Here is an 18021-nt window from a genome sequence, read left to right on the forward strand (position 1 = left end):
AAGGGAGCGATCGTGACACTGTATACAAATATCACTTCCCCTTGGCTTCATATGCCCTGGGTGACTTTTTGGTCTCTGTAGATTATGAAACAGAGGACCTTACTGCTAAGGTGAGGTAGAGGTAACCCTTTAGTTAGGCTAAAGGGTCTTTAAGACTCGTCCCAGCTCTAAAAATTTTATGTTGCTATCAAAGTCAATAATAATTAATAAAGAGAATTCAGAAGAAAAAAGAATTAGAAACACTCTGAGAGTATAAAGTGTCAGGTGTTCCTATAAATAAGGGAATGCGGTTCTTACCTGTGGTTTGGATTCATGAGACAGAATTAATTCCTTTATTTCATAAACTTGTTTTTTGAGATTTCAAATGGTTTTTGCTTTTATTTTATTTTTTAAAACGTCTTTATTGGAGTATAATTGCTTTACATTGTTGTGTTAGTTTCTGCTGTATGACAAAGTGAATCAGCTATATGTATACATATATCCCCATAAACTTGGCTGTGTCCTAGACGTTTCAACACATTGTAAAATTAAAACCTAGACAGGCTTTATATCTAAATCCTGCTTGCTGCCCTCCCATTTCATCTCCCACTCTGCAGACTTAGTGGTGATGAAAACACCAAGCAGCTGCTTCAAGTAACCTTCTCTTTGAAGATGGCCTTGGTGTTTTCACTTTGTCTTCACCTGTACCCCTCACAGCTCACGGTGCTGAAGCTTGAGGAGCCTTGGAGAACAAACTGTATTTGACTAGGTAAATCACAGGCACATGAGAGAATCCAGTTGGACAGGAAGAAGAAATTTCCAAGTGCAACTTCTAGCTCCATTCTTCAACATCTCTTGGGTAGAAGGCACTGTGTTGGGAGATATCAGACATGTGGCCACAGCTCCTATCTCCAAGAGGTCCTCAGTCCAGTGGGAGAAAAGAGACAGACTCAGAAATGTCTAGCACTATTACAGAAATGATCAGCAGTTTAACAGATGTAGAGAAAATGTGCGCAAATGAGAAAATAATAATAATGGCTACCATTTATTGAATACTTATTAAAGGCCATGTGTTTTATTAACATCTTTTCACTTAATCGTTCCAACAACCATACATGGAAGGCATTGTTATTATTATCCTCATTGGATGGTGCAGAAACTTGGTTCAGAGAGGTGACATGCTTTCCCTTGGGTCACTCAGCTAATTTATGGTAAAGCCTGGATTCAAACCTAGATTTTTTTTATTGAATATAGTTGATTTACAATGTTGTGTTAACTTCTGCTGTACAGCAAAGTCCTCAGTTATACACATATATACATTCTTTTTCACATTCTTTTCCGTTATGGTTTATCACAGGATATTGAATACAGTTCCCTCTGCTATACAGTAGGACCTTGTTGTTTATCCATTCTATATGTAATAGTTTGCATCTACTAACCCCAAACTCCCAGTCCATCCCTCCCCCACCCCCCTCCCCCTGGGCAACCACAAGTCTTTTCTCTATGTCTGTGAGTCTGTTTCTGTTTTGTAGATAGGTTCGTCTGTGTCATATTTTAGATTCCACATATAAGTGATATCATATGGTATTTGTCTTTCTCTTCCTGACTTACTTCACTTAGTATGATAATCTCTAGGTCCATCCATGTTGCTGCAAATGGCATTATTTCATTCTTTTCTATGGCTGAGTATTATTCCATTGTATATATGAACCACATCTTCTTTGTCCATTCATCTGTCAATGGACATTTAGGTTGTTTCCATGTCTTGACTATTGTGAATAGTCCTGCTATGAACATAGGGCAAACCCAGATTTTTTTTGACTCTAAATCTTTCCCTGTCAATTACTATACTCTTCTGCATCCCCTAAGGCAAGCACCCACTATTCTAACTTAGGAGTTTGAGGTGTGGTTGGCACTGAATGTGGAGGAGTGAATAAAATATGCGGTAAAACAGGAAGACATATATTCCGGGCAAAACGAATAGCCCAAGCAAAGATGGAAATATGGACAAATCCTGGGACTCTGCGGGTGGCAGCAGGGATGCCCACTGCACCAGTGAGTGTGTGGATGTGAATGGGGGGGCTCAGTGTACAGAAATGTGAGGAAAGCCTAGGGAAAGAGTTACATATGGAGAGGTGGGGAGAGATTGAATATAGCTGTAATCTGAATCAGACAGCGTACCTGTGGAAGTTTCTCAGCAAACCTGTGCATTGTCCGGATATCCAATGTGATGAATTTTTGCAAAATTGTATCCACTTTATACACACACACACACACACACACACACACACACACACACACACACACACACAGTAACAGTGAGGTCTGTCCTACAGAGAGTTGAGCTCAGCTAATTCAGAAGCTGTATGGTACAGCAGAGGTTCTCAAACTTGAACGTCCATAAGCATCCCCTGGGAAGCTTGTTAAAGCCCAGATTGCTGGGCACTAGCCCCAGAGATGCTGATTTTGTAAGTCTGGGATGGGGCCTGAGAATTTGCATTTCTAAGCAGCTTCTGGGTGACGCTAATGCTGCCGTTCTGGGGACCAAGCTTTGCCTGGCATAGAGCGGTGTGTGCCTTTGCTGTGAGTGAGAGGTGAAGAGGTTCCACATCTGAACGTTAAAATCATTAGCTTCCTGAGACCAATGTCACATCTGTGCTCCTGTCTCCAGCTTTGTCCTCCCCACCCTGTTCCTTTCCAGGCCCCACCCTGTAGCATATGGTCTTTCAAAAACAGGAGTCTGATTACGTCACTCTCCTTCTTAAAAATGTCACTGGTTCCCTAGGCCTTAGCGTCGTAGGTGAAACCTTCCAGAGCCCTTCTTACCTCTTTAGTCCCTCCCGTTCTCCTTTATAGGACACATATAGGTCCCTGAAACAAACCACATTGCCTTTGACCTACATCTGAAATGCCAGTCTCCCTGGGCTCACCTCTCTTCATTTGGTTAAATTCCACTTCGCCTCCAAGTGTTATCCTCGAAATCAACTCCATGGGAAGGCCTTTTAAGACCTTGGGCAATGCCCCTCAAGGGCCTCTGTAAAGTGCTCTTGCACCTTATAGAAGTGGTCTGGTGACAAGGCTGAGCTCTCCACTAATCTGGGGACTCCTTGAAGGCAGACACTGAGTCTTGGCACTTAGTGCATGAATAAACAAGTTGATAAATTACAATTGAAGTAGTGTCATTTCAGACCCAGCTACAATTAACCATCATACCTGTTCTTCATGGGGTAAAGGATTATGTGCTTTCTTAGAGTCTGAGCTACCACGGGAAAAACTCACTCACAAATAGCATAAGGAAATGACAACATGCCATTAATAACCCAGAAGAAGCTGTATCTGTTTTAGGATTTTTCCATCTGGGCACTACAAACCAGAAAAGCAACTGTTTTGCCTCCACAAAGAATGTATTTTTTTTTAACAGCACACTTTCCAAAAGGACACTCCTTCTGCTGCATTTTGATCTAACCTGATTTAATTTAAAGTTTGGAGATGGGGTCTGACCTTATCTATCAGTGGCTGAGCCGTTGTCTCATGGAAATACGGTTTGAAGTTCATTAATAGAGTAGCCTGTATATTATAAGTTAGAAGCTCTGGGTTATCACTGATGCTTGCAATTGCTATGGAAACGGGGTTCATATGCACCTTTCAAAGAGTCTGCTTTAAAACAGGAAAGAAAAAAAAAAGGAAAAAGAAGGCTCCTTGCAAGAATAAGATATTATTACCCAGCATGCATAGGCAGGTTCAGTGATGCAAATATGCTCTGCCTACACAATGATAAAAACAATTTTTTATATTTTTAAGAGCTAATAATATATAACTTTATATTAGAGAACTGTGTTTATACTGGTGAGAAAAAAAGCCTAAGGCAGCTTTTCCCCCCTCAGCCCACCACCCCACACTCCTGCCACAAACACAGACACACACCAGCAATTTTCAGTTTTCCCCAGGCTTTTTGCAGCCTGTATCCTTAAATCTTCCAAAAGCCCCTGCACGTGCAGCTTCAGCTGCTAAAGCCCAAGCGGTGTGGACACTGGCAAAGAGCTCAGCCTCTTCTACCCACACCCCATCGGCCAACGAATGTGTATAAATGCTGCATCCTGTAGCTTATGGACTGACTTTTCTGTCTTAAAATGGTAGCACTAATTTGATCAAGTTTCTTATCAAAGATTTCTGCGTGTATTCTTCCCTACATTTGGATTTTGGAGGTTCCATCCCTCATCTCTCTCCTTGCCCACATTTCTCCCTAATAATCCTAATCATCGAAGTACGGTATTGTGTTGGGCAAACAATAGTGTGAGCAGTCTTCAGAGCCCCTGGGGGCTGCTACCTGAGACTGGGGGACAGGGAGGCACACAGAAGTGGTTCCTGGGGATTAGCAGATACTCTCTACTATATATAAAATAGATAACAACGACCTACTATATAGCATGGGGAACCATATTCAATATCCTGTAATAAACCATAATGGAAAAGAATATATATATATATTTAATTGATGTATAGTATATAGTTATATAACTGAATCACTTTGCTGTACACCAGAAACTAACACAGCATTGTAAATCAACTATACTTCAATTGAAAAAAAAAGCAGCGTCTCTTGAGTGGTGTGGTCCTACACGGGATATCACCTCACTCCCCTGTGAATCCTAAATCATCTTTCCAGCCACCTCATTTTGTGTGCATTTTCTCTTCCCCACTCCTCACTTCTGTCTCCACTTGCCAGCCTCTCGCCAAGGGGGGCCCTCCCCAAAGACCTGATTTGTCACCAGGGTAGCAGAGGAGTGGCAGAACTCTTAGACCATTTGTAAAACAGACAGGAACTGGCTCAATGGCCCAAGAAAGCGACATAATTTTTTTTTTTTTTTTTTTTTTTTTTTGCGGTACGTGGGCCTCTCACTGTTGTGGCCTCTCCCGTTGCGGAGCACAGGCTCCAGACGCGCAGGCTCAGCGGCCATGGCTCACGGGCCCAGCCGCTCCGCGGCATGTGGGATCTTCCCGGACCGGGGCACGAACCCGCGTCCCCTGCATCGGCAGGCAGACTCTCGACCACTGCGCCACCAGGGAAGCCCAGCGACATAAAATTTTAACACAGTAGAAAAATCCACCAAGAGGTTTATGGTATTGAATGCTGTCATTACTTTCTCAATATTTCCTACACACCTGGAGTCTTTCGTCCCCTTTTTTCTTTCCGTTCTCCTTTCCTTCTGTCACGCTCCAGCCTGACGTGCCTCTCCTGCTGCCACTCTCCTGGCCTTCCTCCACACCCCCTCCCCAGCCATCTGGAGGAATGAAGGGATGAGGTTATGCACCTCTCTCCCCACAGCACATACCAGCACCCTCCCTGACCCAGGGTTTCAACAATGGCCCCAATGTTCCAGAAAAGGACAATACAGCTGCATAAAGCATGAGCCAACAGAAGGAAGCATGGTTTACAGTTCACATTTTACATAACTGCTTCGCTTCTGAGACAGAGTATCTACAATTCCTCATTCCAATAAGATAAAAACAAAACTCTCAGCATTGTCTAGTGGAAAAGGATTCTTCAAGAATGCAATGCAGAACCCTTTGTTACTCCCCTCTATGTGCTCATCTCTCTCTGTTTACCTCCCCACATGTGAATCCTGCTATGGTTTGCCCCCAGTCCCTTTTGTACTGCACTCCTCCCCAAGCCCAGCCAAGTGTGAGCTGGGCCTCCTGTACTCCTGAACCAGATCAGGTCTCAAGGGCTAGGCTCCCTCTGTCCTCGCCTTCAGACAGGAGGACCTCACAAGAGACCAGAGCTCCTCTGAAGGCTGCTGCTCTCTCTGCAGGCATTTGGAAATCACTTCTTTGCTTTCAAGCAGTTACATGACCTAAACCAGGACTCATCCCTCTTTTAATACAGGCAGCCTCTTCCTCTTAAGCCTTCATAAATGATCATTTCAGAACCATACAGGTCTCCCCCACTAGACTCAGCCCTCCTTAGGGGCAGAGGTTGTATTTCATTCATCTTTCTCTCCCTAGCCCCGGCTATTGCCTCTGACACGTGGCTGTACTTGGTAAATGTTTGTTCACTTGAAAGTGCAATTGACAAATACGCTTTCACTCAGTGGCATCTTTGTGTGAGTGAATGTCTCAGGTTCCTGGCTGAGCACAGGCTCAGAATAGGGGATGGGAGGAAGTAGCAGGAGGACTTAGGGCTCGGGGCAGTGTGTCAGAGGGCACGGGCAGTTCCTAGGTTGGAGAACATTCTCCTTAGACCGGTTGTACTTCTCAGCTGTACAGAAAAACAGCCCCTCCTACACTATCAGGACAGACGTGTGTGCTTAGGGGAGGGTGAGAGGGGGGCCTTCTATCACCATCAAGGACCTGCATTGAGCCAGTGTTGTATGGTGGGGAAAAGACCATGCCTGAGTCAGCCAGACAGGCCTGGGTGTGAATCCTGATTCTACCACCTAGCAGCTATAGACTTGGGCCAATTACGTAACTTTAATTATTTGAAATTTTCTCATTTCTAAAATGGGCAAAATACTGTTTTAAAGGATCGTTGGCATCATTCAATTTGATAAGGCTTTCAAAGCCCTGGTACCGAGTCTGACACATTGCATATACTCAATAAATGACAATTAGTAGTACAGGCTGTGGTAGTAGTATTGCTTTAATTATTTGGTTGGGTGGAGAAGAGAACTCTTCTTTTCCTCATCATTTCTTCACTAAGATTTCGTGTCCTCTTGATGACAGTTCAGAGTTAATGACTCATTGAGAGCTAGTCCTGACTTTTAAAGCTAGTGAACTTAAACCTCCATTCTTCTTTTTTTTCCCCCTCATTTTTTTTCCTCTCCTCCCTTCCCAACTCTTCACTTCTGGGTACCTCTGTCTCTCCTTTCATTTTTATAATCCCCCCCCAGTCAATATGTATACCATGTTCTTCATTCACTCTAAGGTGTGAAGGACTGATAAGTACTACAGTGTTAGTCCCAGGTGGTATTTGCACACAAAGAACAAAATCCTTTAAGTGAAAATATTAAGACGCTTTGAGTTCAGTGTTTGTCAAATTGAGGTTTTAATTTAAAGGAACAAATTTAGTGGCTCTTACTATCATTTTTTTAAAATAATATCGTGCCTTATTACAACATGTTATTTAGTGTACTAATGTAGAGGGAAAAAATGGAAATAATTTCAAAGTCTAGGGGGAAAATGCATTTGCTTTGACCTTCAAGTGGAAGTTACTTTTTTTTAGCAATCCATTTATACCATTTTCTGTCCCAGGTTTTAAATAGCCAGCCTGGCTGAATTTAATTCTTAAAAATGAGTGAACAAATGGTAACATCAAAGGAGTTAAGCAGAGGAGGTGATGCTGATAGAAAGTTGAAACTGGAACTGAACATTTTCAGATTCCTTTTTCCAAAGGAAAATCAAACAAATAATAAAGGTCCATTTTCTATGCATCCTAATGCCGTGCCACTTAATTAGGAAATCATGATGTGGAAAAAAATGTCTTTCTGGATTACATTTGACTAGGGTACCAAAAGCACTATGAATAAAAGGAAAAACTGATAAACTGAACCACATCAAAACTAAAACCTTTTGCTCTGCAAAAGTATCTGTAAAAGGATAAGGTACAGATTGTGAAAAATTTGCAAATCAAAGAACTCTCAAAACTGAACAGTAAAATAATCAAAAAATGGGCAAAAGGCATTTCACAGAAGAGAATATACAGATTGCAAATAAGCACGTGGAAAGATGTTCCACATCATTAGCTATTAGCGAAAGGCAAAGTAAGACATCAGGACACATTTATAAAAATGACCTAAATAAAAAATAGTGACAACACCAAATGCTGGTGAGGATGCAGAGAAACTGGAATGCTCACACATTGCCGGTGGGAATGTAAAATGGCACAGTCACTCTGAAAAACATTTTGGAAGTTTCTTAAGAAACTGTAACTACCATGTGAGCCAGCAATTGCACTACTGGGTATTTATCCCAGAAAAGTGAAAACTTATGTTCACACAAAAACCTGTACATGAGTGTTCATAGGAGCTTCATTTGTAATACCAAAACCTGGAACTAGTCCATGTGTCCTTCAGTGGGTGAAAGGGTGAAAAAACCTGGTACATCCCAGAAGGTTACATGCTATATGATTTCATTTATAGAACATTCTTGAAATGACAAAATTATAGAAATGGAGAACACATGTGGCTATAAAAGGGCAACATGAGGGATTCTTGTGGTGATGGAATGTTCTGTATCTTTTATTTATTTTTTTAATTTATTTATTTTTTTGCGGTACGCGGGCCTCTCACCGCTGTGGCCTCTGCCGTTGCGGAGCACAAGCTCCAGACGCGTAGGCCCAGCAGCCACGGCCCACGGGCCCAGCCGCTCCGCGGCATGCAGGATCCTCCAGGTCCAGGGCACGAATCCGCATCCCCTGCATCGGCAGGCGGACTCTCAACCACTGCGCCACCAGGGAAGCCCAATGTTCTGTATCTTAATTGTATTGACGTCAATATCCTGTTGTGACATTGTACTACCATTTTGCAATATGTTACCACTGGGGGAAACTGGATGAAGAGTACACAGGATCTCTGTGTATTATTTCTCACAACAGCATGTGAACCCACAGTTATCTCAGTAAAAATTTCAATTAAAAAAATGGAAATACACATAAAACCTTTGGGCTGACATCTGTCTGTGTACATTCAGGAACTATGATCATGTCACTGGTTGCACAGGAGTCAGTTGTGAAAAAAAAAAACTTCAGTTGTTCTCTAAAAGCTAATTAGGACAAATGATGAACTCATAATAGCAAATTATTTGGCAGGCTGTAAACCAAAAAGGTGTAGAAATGTAGCAGTTGGATTCTTTTTCCTGACTGTAGCACTTCTGCTATTCAATCTATTTTCTCCACATATTAAAAGCCTGAAGAGGCCATGATGGTTGAAATAGAAGGGACATTACTGCAACAAATAAAAGAATATTTGAGAGAAAGAAGAGTTTCTAATATTTTGACAATCTATGATACTCCATAAAGCCTTGTGCTGTGTATGCCCCAGGAGGACTGAGGAAACAAAGCGTGGAGAGGGTAAGACAGGTCTAAGGAACCACTTAGATAATATTAGACTTTTACAAATAATTGATATCAAATCTGCCCATCTAGTGCACAAAAACAAAATAGACGTTGGCACCATTTTAACCTGATAATCCATGGAAAAAGGACTATTTTTTTATTGAGAAAACATTCAGTCATTTCCTTATAAACACTGAAAGCAAATAAAGGGAAAATTTAAAGGTAAAACGTAACAATAACTCTTATAATATATCTCCTCTCAATTAAACAGGCCAATCACCCTAAAGACAAGTATTTTTCAGCCTGAATATTTATCAGACTACATAACCCACTGTACCAATTGCATTTAGATTTTGTAACAAAACCTTTTCTATAAAAGTTAGTACAGCTAGAAGTGAATATAAATCAGTCCCCCTTTAAACATTTAACACATCGAAAGCTATATGCTACGTACATTAACCAACAGTTTTCTCAAAGTAATGGGGCTTTAGACGAATATCAGAATTGGTATTTGTGGCAAAGAACCAGACAGAATAGCAAGCAGGGATTTTTCCAGTTAACCTATTATCTTCTAAGTTTACCGTTTAATTATCGCAGTACAATTTAACTGATAAGTATTTCAGTACTTGAAGCATGAGCTCTACAGAACAAGAAGCCGCAGGTTATAGTAACAGGGTTTGGATCTGACAAATAATTGCAGCGTTGATCAAACGTTGTCTTCTCGTCGTTGAATGACTGGGTCTGCAGTTCCTCGTCGCTGGTGGGGCCGTCCTCTGATTCTTTCATGGTGGTGGTCTTGTCTTGGCTGGTGGCACGCCAACTTTCCTTGTTTTCGTCCTCAACCTCCTCACGTCGTAGATCTTTGGAAATCAGCTGTCTGGCTAGTTCGATGTTCAGTCCTTGGTTGCAGTGAAGCTTCCTTTTCATTTCGAACTGCCACTGTTTCTCTTGTTTGTCCAGGAAGATTTTGCTGGTGTGCGCCCCATCCTTCTTCGGCTCCCGCACTGGAGAGTTGAGCTCCGAGGTATCAGTGGTGGCTAATTTATTAGCTAAGCTGTCGAGGGTCATGGCTTCTTTAGTTTCGAAATCACTCTTTGCACCTCCTTCCCGTCCTCCTCCAGACCGAGCTGGCGAGCGCCGGGCTCATTCATCTTCATGAAATCGCAGTTTCTGTACGCTGGGCGGTAGGTCGCCAGGAAGTTCGACTCATCCCACTTCTGGGACTTCCCGGCCCTGGTGTCACGAAGTCCAACGCGGGTGATGCCACAGTGGTCCCCGCCGCCATCAGCGCCGCCGTCAACGCCTGGGGGGAGGGGGGAGGGGAGGCCAAGAGGACCTATGTTTTTGTTTGTTTGTTTGTTTGTTTAATAGTGTAAGATAGGAAATCTGCCTTCGTTGCACATGAAACGGGGAAGCACTGTCTTGTGAATTTCTCTATCCCCTGTATGTGTGCGGGCGGACAGTGTAAAACGTATTTCTCCCTGGGGGTCACAGGCCAAAGTTTCAAAGCCACTCCTTGGGTTGGAAAGATTGGAGGCCTAGGGGCTAGAGGACCCTTCCTACCCTGACCCTCGGTTAAAGGTCCCAATGCCCAGACACTCACACTGGCTGGGAACTCCTCCCTCTGCCCGCCCCCCCCAATCCTCCATGATCACATATTGTTTCTTCTCCTATCCAGCCCTTCGCTACTGGCTTAAATATTTCAAGAAACTCCAATTCTGCCGCCACCCTGATTCAAGTCACCACCATCTGTGGTCAGGGTCACCGTCACAGCCTCTGAACTAGCCCTCACCCCCATCACCCCTCCTGCTGCCTTCCGACCTCTCATTCACCCTCTATTCACTGTGGTCTTTTAAAAACACCATCAAATCTTGTCGCATCTCTCTTTCAAACCCTTTAACGGCTGCCCATTTTCTTTCACATAAAGACCCAAATCCAGAAGAGGCAGAAAGCAGCTCTATGATGGGCTCCCCCCGCACCCCAGTTCTCCGCACCCTGCCTCTAGCTTTGTATGCTGGCCTTTCGGTTCCAGGAGCGCTCTCCTCCCTTCCTGTCCCAGAGTTTTTCCCTGGGTTCTTCCCACAGCCTGCAGTGCCCCTTCAGATTTCAGCTCAGTCATGACTGCCTTACAAGAGCCTGTTTCTTGACCTCCAAAGCAGATAGGGTGCTTTCATGGCCTCTCTTATTGTCCTTGACAGCACTCGGAGTTGTGGCAATTATGTTTATTATCTGTGTACACTAGATGGTCAAGTCCAAGACACAGGGGAAGGTGTCTGTTTTTCTCAGGATTGTCTTCAGCTTCACAACATGATGCTGTAGCTGGCGTATAGTAGGTATTACCACAATATTTATGGAATGAAGAATAAATGATAGGTGACAGGTAATTGGAAGACTGAGATTTGTGAGTGGAGAAAAGGGGGCTCCAGAGTTTTCACTGTCAGTTACAATTTGTTCAATCAGTCACATGAGAAAAACACCCCACATGTGGAAGTTGGGGACTGTCCCAAAGAGTGACTTCGGAACATTCTGTCTTTCACAGGCCTCATATTTCATAGGCAGTGACAGTCTTCTCAAAAACAAAAAGGAAATTAAGATCCAGTTTCACATTTTACCCTCCGGGTAGCATTCACAAGAGGTTTTTTTTTTCCCCCTTCTGATAACATTTTGCTTCCTCTTCTCTCCCTCAACGTCTTTCTACATTTTAGAACACAAAAGCAAAAGCATGAAAGAACCATAAAACTTTTACAGGGGTCGTAAGTACCTTACGTTCAAGTTGTCCTGTATTCTCCAAAGTCCTACTAACTTCAGGAGCTCTGCAATCACTTTAAAACTGTATTATTCATCTCAGAAAAAGAATCTCCTGATACCAGCACTCTTTGAAAAAAGCTGTATTGTGTGGTAAGGGCTTTCAGGGATTCAAAAGCTGATCTTCAGGTCTACAGGAAAACCCTCCGGTATGTGAGGGGGCAAAAAAACCAACTTTCATTATTCAGAAATACTCCAGGCCACTCTTTTCAAAAACCTGCCTGAAAGGCAGCACAGACCCGCCCGCACAAACGCAATTGGTCCTGGCTGGCAGGCACAGTGGGTCTGTGCGTGTTTAGCTGTAAACAGGATGTAGAGGGAGACGCTGAAAATCCAAAAGCAAAATCCAGTGCATTGGGATTTTGCTTTTCAGTGTACACAGCACCCACCCCACATACTGTGATCTGAACATACAAGCTGTTCAAGATAGAATGAGTCAGCCCTCCCGAAGTTCTTGAGTCTTCTGAAATGCAGTAACACGTTGGCGGTTCATGCTAGGGCAAGAGTACCATGATTGTGACCTTCTGACCTGGGCCACAGACAAAATATTTTAAAGAAATCACCAGGTATTACAGATCTCAGTTGCACATTATTTAAAAGTAATCTGCTTCATGAAAGTTGCCCTAAGAAAAATCCAAATTTTGAGTGTTTGCCATCAAGCTAAAAACTCTCAATCTAGTCAACATTACCACAAGCCAAAAATTTAGAAAAGATCGGCACTCTTTCCAACATTCCTCTTTACACGATTCACTTGTTATTGCCCTAGGACAAGGGCTGAGCAGATAGGCCTGTGGTTCTACCACACACACACACACACACACACACACACACACACACACGCACATACACACACACACCCGAGACTGACAAAAACTTTCCTAGTCAATGACACGTTATATGAAATTTAGATACAGACCTAGAAAGCCCTTCTTTCAACAAATATTTAGTGTGACCATTGACTGTATGTCCAGTAGGAGAACCTTCATTCTGAATGCACAAAAGTGAGGTTGTGCTTCAGTGGTCTTCAATGGGTTAATATTTGATAAATACATCTAAATATGCATGCTGTTCTATCATCACAGTTTTAAAATACATTTAAAAAGTCACTGATATTTAAACTAACTGATTGTTAAGCCTGACGGTAGATCACTCCATGGTTTCATTTCTTCCACTAAGAATCATTTCCCTTCCATGCAGCCATTCTCCAAATGCGGTAAATATAGGAATTGGTCCAAAAGGAGAACTAAGCCAGGAACCAGCAATTCTCAACCAAAGGTTGGAACACCTGAGAAACCAAAAGCTACCATAAACAAGGAAGGTATCCCAGATGTCCTACTGGGTGCCATTGGTGAGAAATTAGTAAAACAATGAGAAGCAGTCAGCTTTTTGGGGACCAATCATGCTGCCAGAAGTGGAGATTAATACTAGCTCAGCCATGTAGCATCTGAAGGTGTACATCAGTCCGCCCAAGAATTGTCCACAGTACTTGGAGAATTATGTTGGATATTGTGTAATATAAAAATAAAAGTGCTCTTTGGTTTTGAATCTATATTTCTCTCTCTCATATTCCAAACCCAAATTTCTGATATTCTATTAAATATCCCTGCCTTAGATTGGCTTCCCTTGGAAGCTGACCCTGAGACAAGGACTCGAGTGCAAGTAGTTTACTCAGGAGGAGGTTTGCCGAAAATACTGGTAGGGGATGGGGGAAGTGAGACAGAGAAGGGCAGGAGGCAAAGGATGCATTGGAAAAGCAGTTCCTACTGTAGGCAACTAGAGCTTAATGCTCCTGAGAAACTCTAGATGTCAATGTAGAAGAGTTACCCCCATGGCCTACCTCCACCCCACTGGCGAAGGAGCTAGAGTATATTTATACATCACTTGCTGCCATCTGGACTTCAGGCCTGCTGGGAGAGGGGAGGGGCATGAATCCCTTGCACTCTGGATTCCTGGTGGAGCCTGGGGAGTGGATGGCCAACTTACTGATGCATGCAGACTCACGTTGGCTTCTTTCCTTCCCTGTTTCACAAGCCCTCTCCTGCTATCCTGCCCCCTGGGATCACAGTCCCAAATGAAAGCCTTTTTCTCCAGCTCTGCTTTTGCAGGAGGAACCCAAACTAAGAGAAGGATTGTGTACTTCATCGTTAATTCCTAAACAATCATTGGCACATGTCCATATTCTGCGGCAGATGTCCATATTTCTGCAAAGTGGGTGAATGAACTGAGGGAAGTGAACAAAAATCTTTTGAAAGGAAGAGCCTGGAAATATGGGCAGATCTAGAGAGGTTCAGTGAGAGTGGTTTTCCATCTTTTTCATTGTAAGTTTTAAAGCAGTAATTTAAAAAAAATTTTATTTATTTATTCATTTATTTTTGGCTGTGTTGGGTCTTCGTTGCTGTGCACAGGCTTTCTCTAGTTGTGGCGAGCGGGGGCTACTCTTTTGTTGTGGTGCGCAGGCTTCTCATTGTGGTGGCTTCTCTTGTTGTGGAGCACGGGCTCTAGGCTAGCAGGCTTCAGTAGTTGCGGCACGTGGGCTCAGTAGTTGTGGCGCACGGGCTTCGTTGCTCCGTGGCATGTGGGATCTTCCCGGACCAGGGCTCGAACCCGTGTCCCCTGCATTGGCAGGTGGATTCTTAACCACTGCACCACCAGGGAAGCCCAGTAAACCTTGTTTTACAAATTAAATATTACATAGAATTACAGAATAAAAATTAGTAAAATTGGAGCTAGGAAGCAATGGAGTTTGTCTGTCTGCGTGGAGGTAGGGACACCAGAATTCTCACTGCTTGGGATCTCAGAGGTGGCTCCTGAGACATCACAGGGACTTGGGGAGGGGGCGTCAATTGGAAAATCACTGCAAGAGTCATTGCCCAAAGCAATTTATCCCAAGGGTTGATTTTCTGAGTGATCACTTGTTTTGAGAATGGGGGTGAGGAGATTTTCTACTGTAGTGATTCAGACCAGCATATTCACTGAGTGCAGGTCACTAAGGAGACAGGACATCAATGAGAATTTCTGACGTTACATAGTAAACATCAACTTTGCCCCCTTCCAAGAGGATAATCTAGTTTGGGAATGTTCAGTGAAGAAAAATGTCATCAGTGGGAATGTCTGCCAGGAGTTATATAGAAAATAATGGCAAAGATATCAGAAGGCAGGCCTTGCAGAAACGGGCTGAAAAGAAAAAAGAAAAGAAATGGGCTGAAGGGTGTGTAGTAGAGAAATGTTCTCCCTGCTCCCTAAAGGATGCTAAGATATTTCATGGTTAGGGAAATGAAAAGGTGCTCAACCTCTTGCTCTTGACCCTGCTTGGTCAGGGAAGGAGCTATTGATAAAATAGAACTGACACTTATCATTTTTTAATTTTATTTTTTAATTGAAGTATAGTTGATTTACAATGTTGTGTTAGTTTCAGGTGTACAGCAAAAGTGATTCCGTTATACACACATACACACACACACACACACACGCACACACATATTCTTTTTCAGATTCTTTTCCCTTATAGGTTATTACAAAATATTGAGTATAGTTCCCTGTGCTATACAGTAGGTCCTTGTTGTTTATTTTATATATAGTAGTGTATATATGTTAATCCCAAAGTCCTAACTTATCCCTCCCCCCCACCTACTTTCCCCTTTGGTAACCATAAGTTTGTTTTCTATGTCTGTGAGTCTGTTTCTGTTTTGTAAATAAATTCATTTGTATCATTTTTTTAGATCCCACATATAAGCGATATCATATATTTGTCTTTCTCTGTCTGGCTTACTTCACTTAGTATAAGAATCTCTAGGGACTTCCCTGGTGGCACAGTGGTTAAAACTCCGCCTGCCAATGCAGTGGACACAGGTTCAATCCCTGGTCTGGGAAAATCCTACATGCTGTGGAACAACTAAGCCCGCGTGCCACAACTACTGAGCCCACGTGCCACAACTACTGAAGCCCGTGAGCCTAGAGCCCATGCTCCGCAACAAGAGAAGCCACCACAATGAGAAGCCCGCGCACCGCAACGCAGAGTAGCCTCCACTCGCTGCAACTAGAGAAAGCCTGTGCACAGCACCGAAGACCCAACACAGCCCCCCAAAAATCAAATTAAAAAAAAAGAAACTCTCTAGGTCCAGCCACGTTGCTGCAAATGGCATTATTTCATTCTTTTTACGGCTGAGTAATATTCCATTGTGTATATATATCATGTCTTCTTTATTCATCTGTCGATGGACATTTAGGTTGCTTCCATGTCTTGGCTATTGTAAATAGTGCTGCTGTGAACATTGGGGTACATGTATCTTTTTGAATTATGGTTTTCTCCAGGTATATTCGTTAAAAAACTAAAAATAGAGCTACCATGTGATCCTTAAAAGCTTATCAACTATTTTTATTTATAAACATTATAAAATTAGAGTCCAGAAAGTATTATTAAGGCTTAGACGGAAATACTGAAAGTCAGATCATCCAAGCTCTTGCTGCCTGGCTGCGAAGACTGAGGACCAGAAAGTTATGGTGACTCGCCCAGGGTCACACAGGTGGTTAGTGGCACAGCCAGCACTAAAAATCCAGATCCTCTGGGACTGCTCTGGCAGAGCACTTTCCTATTTGCTACCTGCCACCTCTAGAAGTGGTAGGAGCCAGGGGTCCCAATGTGGGTCTCATATTCCAATCAGATATTGACATCCCTGTCTCCTTGGCCTGTGCCATTCTCCAGTAGCACCAGCACTTTAAAAGAAGAAAAGAAGGAGCCAAACGGCCATTTTCAGAAGTATTAAAACCCTGAAACTCGGGCCCTCTGAAGCTCAAGTTCAAACATGAGGGGCGGGCTTCCCTGGTGGCGCAGTGGTTGAGAGTCCGCCTGCCGATGCAGGGGACACGGGTTCGTGCCCCGGTCCGGGAAGATCCCACATGCCGCGGAGCGGCCGGGCCCGTGAGCCATGGCCGCTGAGCCTGCGCGTCTGGAGCCTGTGCTCTGCAGCGGGAGAGGCCACGACAGTGAGGGGCCCACATACCGCAAAAAACAAAACAAAACAAAACAAAAACATGAGGGGCTAGCAAGTTCAGCTGGAGGCACAAGTGAGAAAGTTTTTGGGGCAAGGTATCAATAGGCCAGCTGACCAAGTTTTGTAGCTCTGGATGAGCCATAGTGAAATTAGAAAAGCAATAATGTGATCTAGGGCAGCAGAATTCAATTTTGCTGACAACACTGAGGTTCCTTGAGGGAGACCTTTAAAGATGACATTATAGCAGGATTATTTCCCATGTGTACAAATATGGCTGGGGAGAAAAACACACACACACAGATATAACCCAACGTGTGAGCCATTCTCTTCTGGAAACAAATTTTCTTGTTATTATACATCTGTATTTTAGAAAGAGTATTATAAAAACAGCAAGAGAGTGTAATAGAAAAAGAAATGAAATGCTGCAATTCTTTTTTATGATGTTTCACACACAAAAAGAAAAATAACTCCCAGAATCATCAGATTTCTTAGAAGATGCAGTAAGTATATTATTAGCATCCGCACGACTCACTAACAAGATGTTACGTGCAGGGAGGTGGGGCAGGAAAGCTGTCATCAAATTCCAGTCAATGATTTATAGTATTTGTGACTCTACCACATGCAAAGAGTGTCAGCTGACAATTTATTCTGGCTGATGTAACCCGACAGAATCTTCTTCCTTTCTGACAACCGGTCCAGTAACTAAGGTTAACACATTTCAGCTCTAATCAACAGAGGTAAACCTAGCAGCGGAGTTTGGTGCTATCTTAGTCATGCCAACGTGTTGCCTGTCAAACTTCACTGAGCATCAGAACCCCCTGATTCAGTAGAGCTTGGGGCAGGCTGAGTTCCGGAAGTTGTATTTTCTAGCAAGTTCCCAGGTGATGCTAATGGTGTTGGTCCAGGAGCTGCCATGAGAACTACTGGAGTAGAAGATATCCTGCCCCATCTGGCAGGTGACTCAGACAAGTCCAGATCCACAGCTGGAGGCAATACTCCCTATTCTCTGGAAAGCCAAGCAAGCACAAAATGGAGTACAAAGGGAGAGAAGTTCATTCTGCCTGAGGGGGACCAAGAAAGCTTCGTATATAGGTCTTTTTTTATACTAGGCACTGAGGTGAAGAGAAGCCAGGGAAGGTGACATCAGGCAGAGGATGGTGAAGGTGGCCCATCGCAGATGAGTACAAATGGTTT

General features: G+C 43.2%; 1 protein-coding gene across 1 annotated transcript; it reads right to left on the minus strand.

Annotated features, from left to right (window-relative positions):
* Positions 1-9634: 9634 nt before the first annotated feature.
* Positions 9635-10829, minus strand: PPP1R2C (PPP1R2 family member C; the record flags this gene model as incomplete). Its single annotated transcript, XM_082865090.1, is given in 3 exon segments — positions 9635-10134; positions 10137-10334; positions 10760-10829. Coding segments are annotated over 3 exon segments (768 nt in total).
* Positions 10830-18021: the final 7192 nt, after the last annotated feature.

Source organism: Leucopleurus acutus, assembly GCF_964270905.1.
Source record: "Leucopleurus acutus genome assembly, chromosome: X".
Taxonomy (NCBI): domain Eukaryota; kingdom Metazoa; phylum Chordata; class Mammalia; order Artiodactyla; family Delphinidae; genus Leucopleurus; species Leucopleurus acutus.